The 8,138-nt window shown below is 48.6% G+C and overlaps 1 protein-coding gene across 7 annotated transcripts in view; it reads left to right on the forward strand.

Annotated features, from left to right (window-relative positions):
* The first annotated feature begins 1,525 nt into the window (after window positions 1–1,525).
* Window positions 1,526–8,138, forward strand: part of Usp28 (ubiquitin specific peptidase 28) — a 57,748-nt gene continuing 51,135 nt past the window's right edge. For all 7 annotated transcript variants that reach the window (XM_029481581.1, XM_029481583.1, XM_021172213.2 and 4 more), the window contains exon 1: window positions 1,526–1,677. In XM_029481581.1, the coding sequence (XP_029337441.1) occupies window positions 1,621–1,677 (57 nt within the window). In that variant the 5' untranslated portion in view covers window positions 1,526–1,620. The remainder of the gene's footprint in view (window positions 1,678–8,138) is intronic.

The following is an 8,138-nucleotide window of genomic DNA, read 5'->3' on the forward strand; positions in this document are numbered from 1 at the left end:
TTGTAGAGGCCCCGAGTTTGAGTCTCAGCACCCACATAAATGGTTTACTACTGGCAAGGCTTAGGAATTCTAGTTTCTTGTACTGACTCCTTCTGTTCTGTGATTTGGCTCTCCTGTGTGTACAGACACTGGACACACCTGCCTTTGATTGTATAATCAGTAATAACTTAATCAGTCTCTCTATAATTTTCTATTACTTTCTAAAACTTTATGTATAGGAGTGCTCTATCTGCATGTACAACTGAATACCAGAAGAGGGTATTAGATGGTAGATGGTTGTGAACCACCATGTGGTTGCTGGGAATTCAACTCAGGACCTCTGGAAGAGCAGCCAGTGCTTTTTAATGCTCTTAACCACTGAGGCATCTCTCCAGGGCCCTCCCATTCTAATTTTATCAAGTCTAATGGTTCTGTCCTCAGAGAATCCTGACAAAGATGGACCTGATAGACACAGGTCCCAAGTTTCAGCCACATAAGGCAGAAGTATAGAAAGTTCAAAGCCAGCCTGGGCAACTTAATGAGATCATCTCAAAGTGTTAAGTTGAACATAGCAGTAAAGACTTACCATCATTTGACCATGTGGAGGCAGAGGACCAAGAATTCAAGGCCAACCTCGGCTACACAGTCTGAGGCAAGTCCAATCCATGTGACATCCTGTCTCAAAAAAACCCAAACCAATATCACCAACAATAAGAACCCTCTTCCCAAACATTAAAAGGGGTGGTATGTGGCTTAGTGCATGAGCTAGACTCAATACAGCTTATTACACACATGGCCTGAAAACGGAAATTTGGAACCTGTGGTAACTGTTCAGGATTAAGACACGATGCTGAGCTCTGTGAAGGTCCTGGCCGTTCAGCTGTCTTTATACAAACCACTCGAGTCAGTCTACGTTTCTCTTCGCGTCCCCAGATTAGGAAATGGCTAAGAGGTCTGGTGTCAGCAGAAGGAACCCAGCAGCCTTACCAAGCTTATGGGGAGCTGGGGGCAGGCTGGACGCAGATGCAAGGCTCAGCAAGCGCAGGATGGAGAGAAAAAGGAGTCTTGGAAACCCAGAGGCCTCACCGCCCACTTCCTGGGCACCTAAGGCGGAAATAGCAACAGCTGGCAAGGCGACGCTGACCCCTTAGTCTGTGCCCGGCTGCGGTCACGTGGGCCGGAGCACGCGAAGACGCCCCGCCTCCGGCTCACGCAAACCAGGGGCGGGCGCGTGGGTGACGCCTCTGGCGCACGCTGCGGGCGTGAGCACAGTGTATGGGCGGGGCCACCGGGGCTCTAAGTTGGCGTGGGCGGAGCCTTGGGAGGGGGGTACCTCGGTTGTGTGGGTGGGGCATGTAGGCGGGGTCTCCGGCGCAAGCCGCAAGATGGGTGGGAGTCGGCTGGCGGGGGTGGGGCATTCAGCGAACGCCGTGGGAGGAGCCTCTGCCGCGTGCTGTGGGTGGGGAGTGTTGGGAGCGGGCTGGCGTGGGCGGGGCTTCCATCGCGCGCCGCGGGCGGGGGCGGGAGGTGTGGGCGGTGCCTCCCGGTGCTCCCGGGCTTCGGGGGCGGTGGTAGTGGCGTTGGCGACCGCGGCGAAGGCGACAACGAGAGTGGGGCTACACGCGGAGGGACACCACGGCCATGACTGCGGAGCTGCAGCAGGACGACTCGGCGGGGGCGGCGGACGGCCATGGCTCGGTGAGCGGCGGGTGAGGGTAGCGGGGCCCGGGTTCCGGCCGAGAGGGGCGCGGCGGGCCAAGCGGGCGAGGGCCGACAGAGGCCGGGGCCTGCGGGCTAGGGAGAGAGCAACCCGGTCTTCCCGGGACTTGGCGAGGCTGGGGCCGCCAGCCTGTGTGGGGTTGCCTGGGTGTATGCGCCAGCTCAGGTTCCGAGCGGGATTGAGTGTGGGACCCGGTGCTAGGGACCCTAACGGGAGGGGTTGCACGTGAGAATAGGCAGCGGGGTCACCCCGAAGTGTGCACCGGGCCTGAACCAGCAGCTAAAAACTTCCCAAAAGCACGGCCACGGTGCCTTGTTCTGACTCTCAAATCAGTTTTATGGCAGTGGCTTCTCTCCGAGGCTTAAGCAGACTTAAGTTATCTCACTTAAAGCCGGCGTTTATCAACAAAGTGCAAAAAAGACCCGGAGCCCCACTCCTCCCTTTTCCCGCCCCGCTTTTCATTCAGTTCTATCTTTTTTCCCTCGGAAACAAATCAGCTTCCCGAATTATCTCATTGATCACTGTAGGTTTTGAAGGAGGGGAGAGAAAAGCACAATGAATAGAAGGCACTTTACTATGTTCCTAGTAATATAAAAAGGTTGAAAAATATTACAAGTCTCTTAGGGCTTAGATGGTGGGCCTTTAGTAACACTGATTTGGAAAAAAAATCAAAAGGCTTATAATGTCTTTTAAAGAAACTTGGGAAGTGGGCAATTTGAGACTGTCATCCAGTTTTACTTTGGAATGTTATAACGTAACACAACATCCTCGTCCCTCAAGAACTGCACTTTTAAAATGACAAAATGGAAAACCTATACCAAGGATTCAAATACCGAGTTTGCAGTCGAGAAAATTTATAAAATATTTAGAATAAAAATTTGAGATACTGCTAAGAAAAACTCTATAATTAAATTCTATAATTAATGTCTTCTGTAGTTAAATTTTAATAATTTGAGGTGCTGAGGATCAAGCCTAGGGCCTATCACATGAGATAATCAAGTACTACACCCCCAGACTACAAGTTTAAAACATAGCAGGCTCTTTAAAATTCATGTAGAAAAAGAGTCTTGGGCTGCAAAATGAAAATAGGTGGATTTTTTTTTTTGGAGATCAGATAAAAATTGTTTATTACTCAACAGTGTCTTTTGGACATTGGGTCTGTATTTTTCTGTGTTTTCCTCCCCACAAGTCTACTTGTGTTGGGGACAGTGACTTATAAACAGGTGGTGAGATTTGGTTTTGAGACAGTCATATTGATACTATTTTGAGGGAGAGCAAGTCATATTTAAATTTGTTCTGGGCCCGTCATTTAAGACCACATGCCTTTCGATCAGTGGTATTTTCATTTACCTCTGTCACAGGCTGCTGAGTAGTGACCGGTAGTTGAGCACTCTCTATTTGAGGGTTTGTATGTAAGGTGTTTGAGCATTGTGTATAAAGTCAGAGCTATTTTGGGAAGGTTTGGCACTCCCAGGCTGTGGCTAGCTGCAGTAGCCTGATTCCGGGCGGGCGACCTGCAGAGTGATGACATTTACTAGTTAGTATTCCCAGAGATTTTGCCCCAGGCTGACAGATGATAAGCTTTGAAGGCTTGATAGCCGGTTGCCCTTTTTTCTCAGGTCAGGATAAAATGCTTGAGGCATGGGTTACCTTGAAGGTGTGGGTGCTGCATAACTTTGACATTTCATGAGAGTATTAATAACTTCTTCCTCTTGATAAGCTCCGTGTAGGACGGATTCTTTCTTTTGACTTCACAAGGCATTCTCCCTTCCCTTAAAAGATGTCTAATATAGTTGAGAGGAGCTATCCTCCCCCGACACTCAGGAGCTATTTAAAACTTGCCACGTTTTCCCTTCCCCAGTTGGTCATTTGTACAAAGGACAGACAAAACTATGTATAGGCTCTCCAGGATTTCAGTGAGGGCTCTGGAACCCAAGCCGACACTTGGTTATCTTTGAATCCCCCAGACTGGTGAGTTAAGGACACTTTCCTGTGTTTTAATCAGTTCTCACCTTAGGTAAAAACCGGCTGGGAAGTTTTCTGTTGGAGTAGGAGAAACAGCTTGAAGTCAGTTTGCTTCTTTGGAACCCGATGCCCTTGACTCGGTTGGGGAGGATTCAGGACACACCACCCCCTCCCCCGCTCTCCCACTTGGAACCCAGGGCAAGTGCTTCTAGGCAAGTGCTGCTTCCTCTGAGCTTTGTTGTGCTGGCTGTTTCGCTTGGTTCTGATTTTCCTTCGAGGTATCTTTGTGGTTTTTGGTTTGGTTTGGTTTGGTTGTTTTTTTGGTTTTTCGAGACAGGGTTTCTCTGTGTAGCCCTGGCTGTCCTGGCACTCACTTTGTAGACCAGGCTGGCCTTGAACTCAGAAATCCGCCTGCCTCTGCCTCCCGAGTGCTGGGACTAAAGGCGTGCGCCACCACGCCCGGCAACAGATAATTTCTTATCAGGTGGCCCGGTGCATTCTGTTTCATCAAAATGACTTTTTGTGTGTGTTTTTGAGACAGGTTTTCTTGTAGCCCAGACTGACCTTCAGCTTTGTAGGGGAGGATGACCTTGACCCTTGAGGCTCCTGTGTCTGTTTTCTAACTGCTGTATATAGGCTTGGGCTACAGTATCTTATTATAATCAAAGATAATTAAATAATGCCAACACTAGAAGTAATAACTAACAGACACATGGTCTCCCTGTAACCCAGGCTGTGCTCCTGAGTGCTGGGATTACAAACTTGGTCGTCTTACCCAGGTTCCTCCTCCCAAGGCTGTTAGGCACAGCCTTGGCTTGTTAGACATCACTTTCCACCTTGTTAGAGACAGCGTCCCCTGCATGTGGCAGGCTAGCTGGCCCTGGCACTTCTAGGGATTCTCTGCCTCCCACTCCTCTGTAGCAGGAGTGCTTGGATGACATTGCTGTTGTGTGTCTAGCTTTTATGTGGGTTCTTGGGAATCAAACTCAGGTCCTTATGCTTGTGGGGCAAGTGCTTTTATAGTGATAAGCCATCTCACACTCCCCTTTAAATTTGTTTACTTTTATTTGTGTGTGTGCCTTCGTGTGTTTATGTGCACAGTGCCTGTGTGTGCGCGCGCGCTGTGCCTGGAGAGGTCATTAGATCTAGAACCTGGGTATAGCTCACCTACACCTGTGAGCTCTTGGTGTTGTAGGTGTTAAGATCTGAACCCAGTTCCTCATCTGCAAGTGCTCTTAACTGCCAAGCCAGCTCTCTCTGGCCCTCACTTCCATTTTGTGGAGATGGCCGGTTTTTATGTAGCTCAGGCTATGTGAACTTGTCGGGTGCTCAGACTCTGCAGCGGACTCTGATCTTCTGTCTCCTCTTCTGAATTACTGCTTTCTTAACTGTGCCACCATGCCTGTCCTCCCAGCCCTTTTCTTTTTTGAGAGAGGCCTGGGGTCTCACTGTATACCTCTTGCTGGCCTTGAACCTTGTAATAGACTAGGCTGGCATCATATTCTCTGAGATCCCTGTCTTCTCCCACTGGGTTTAAAGGTTATGTGCCACCATACCCAGCCTTTTGTTTTGTTTGCTTCTCTTTTTGAGGCAGGGTTTTTGTGTGTAGCCTTGAGCTTCCTAGAACTAGCTCTGTAGAACAGAGGTGCATCCGCCTCTGCTTCCCAAGTGCTGGCACTCAAGATGAGCGAGCACCACTGATGCCCAGCTCTCAAGTTCTTAGACTTGATGGCTTCCAGAGTTAGGTCTTTCTCAGATAGGGTCTTTCTGTACAGACCAGGCCAGCCTTGAGCTTGGAACAGTTCTCCTGCCTCACTCAGTTTCTTGAGTGCTGGGATTTTCTTGTGTGTCTTTACTTTCCAGCAACAGGATGTTTTCTGTCAGGGCAGATTTACTTCAAACTGAGGCTTTTGTTTGAGGTATTCTCATAAAGTAGCCCTGACTGGCCTGGAACTTACTATGTAAGCCAGAAAGGCCTTGAACTCACAGAGATCTGCTTGTACCTGCCTCCCAAGTGCTGCACAGGAGTGTGCCCCCATGCTTGAGTCAAAGTGAGTATGTTTATTTTGTGTATTTGTGTCGTGCTGGGACCAAACCCCCGGGCTTCCAGCTGGCTAGGGAAGCCCCTCACCTCTGAGCTCTGTCCCCTCCTGTGGCTGTTATGTGGGGTTTGGTTTGTTCGTTCATTTGTTTGTTTTGAAACAGGGTCTTACTACAGTTTTTGAACCTTCCTACCTCTACCTCCCAGAGGTATTATTACAGGTGTGCCCCAGCACAGAGCCCTACTTGGCTTCCTTCCTCCTCTCCTCCCCCTCTCTCTTACTCTTTCATTTTTTGTTCTTGTTTTGTTTGTTTAAGATGAGCTCTCAGATAGCTCAGGCTGGCCTTGAACCCTGTGGTTGAGGATGCTGAAGGTGACATGGGACTGATCTTCTTGCCTCTGCCTCCCAAGCACTTGGATTGCAGGTGTGCACCACCACACTTGGGTCCCATTCGCTTAAAGTCTTTTCTAGAACTCTTCTAGTGGTTTAAACTTTGAAAAGATTAATATAGTTTTTTACATTAGTTTTGTGAGGGGAGGGCAGGGAGGAACATGGGCACCCACGTGGAAGTCAGAAGACATCTTGTCGGAGTTGGTTCTCTCCACAGTGTGAGTTCTTGCGGTGCTCAGGCTCTGCAGCAGGTGACTGCTTGGTCTCAGTGTTTACAGTCTTCCCTAATTGTCAGAGCTTGCCCTTGTTCAAGAGCTATTTGAGGTTTTGTCCACCTGGTTCTCTAGCATCTCATCTTATTTCCATGGAAAAATTATGCCTTGTTTAATCCTGCTTGTTTCTGAGAGGCCAACCTCTCTCAGCAGGGAGAATTTGCACTCCAGAAGACATTATACAATGTCCTGGGACTCTTCTTTTTAATTAGTTTATTTTGACCTTATGTATGGGGGTTTGCTTGTATGGATATCTGTGTTCCTTGTGCACGGAATGCCCACAGAAGCTGGGAAAGGGCATTACATCCTCTGGCATTGGAGTTGTAGATAGTTTTTAGCTGCCTTGTGGGTGTTCTGCAAGAGTAGCAAGTCCCCTGACCCACTGAGCCATCTCTGCGGCCCCTGGGGAGGTTTTCCATTGTGACTGTGGGGAAGAGTGCTGCTGGCATGTAGAGGATTCAGCATCTCACCTGGTAGAGTTTAACCTCCCAAGAGTAGTAATATCTGGTCTGTTATGTGCACAGTGTGGGTACAAGTAAAGAAGCCCTCATCGAAGCCATTTGCGCTCCTTTAGCCTAACCCCACACAGTTTCTGTCTTCCCGATGCCAAGGGTGATCAGCCACTTCTGCTCACCAGGAATTTAGACATAGGAAGTTGGTGTGTGAGCTGGCTATGGCCAGTCCTGGTGCCCAGCCCCTGCTCAGTGGTCTCTGTTGAACACTAGGATGGAGTGCTGATAACGCGGGATCAAGTGTGTTTCAAGGGAAGGGGCACTTGGGCCCCCACCTTAGACCTACTAAATCAAAGTCTGCTTGGGGGCTGGAGAGAAGGTTCAAAGACTTAAGAGCACTGGTTGCTCTTCCAGAGGACCCAGGTTCAATTCTCAGCACCCACATGGCAGCTCACACCTGCCTAACTGCAGTTCAAGGTGATCCAATACCCTCACACAGACATACACTCAGGCAAAACACCAGTGTACATAAATACAAATAAGTACATTTTTTTAAAAAGGGCTTCAGTTCACTCTTAGCTCAGGTCTGCCTGGAACATATTATATAGGTCAGGTGACCTTCAAGCTCACAGCAAACCTCCTGTCTCCTCCAGAATGCTTGGATTGCAGGTAGAGATTAAACCCAAGGCTTCAAGCCAGGCCACCAGTCTACCTACTGAGCCACATCCTCAGCCCCAATTCTGCCTTTTGCTTCCATCCCTGGGGGACTCATTTGCATATTAGCCTTTTAGAAGCTTAAGGATAGAATTCCCTTTCTGCTGTGAATAGGAGCCCTTAATCCCGAGAACAACAAACCCTCCAAAACTTTTGTCAACAGCATTTTCTGCTGTCCCCGCCCCAGATGTGGTTCTCTTGGTTTCCAGATCCACCTATTTTCTTCCTTTTCTAAGTGAATAGAACCTCCGGATTTTATTGTCTTCTATCATCTTCATAACAAAACCAGCTGGGTTCGAACTAGAAGACCTGGCCTCCCCTCCTCTCTTAGCTCAAGGCTTGCAGCTCTTAAAAGAGCTTTTAGCTCAACAGATAGGCTCAGCTTCCAAGCCACACCATGCATCTTACACCTTTGTCCTTTTCTAGAAAATAGGCTCAGTCTGCTCACTTCCTGTCATCAGGCCACTTCCCCAGGTCACACTGAGAAAATACTGTGCCACCATGGTGCTTGCCACATTCCTTAAGGGAAAGTCTCAGAGTTTTAAACCTGTTGACTATTTTTGCCAGAGTGCCTTTGACCTTTTCTTTTTTTTTTTTTTTTTTT

Source organism: Mus caroli, chromosome 9 (assembly GCF_900094665.2).
Source record: "Mus caroli chromosome 9, CAROLI_EIJ_v1.1, whole genome shotgun sequence".
Classification (NCBI taxonomy): Eukaryota; Metazoa; Chordata; class Mammalia; order Rodentia; family Muridae; genus Mus; species Mus caroli.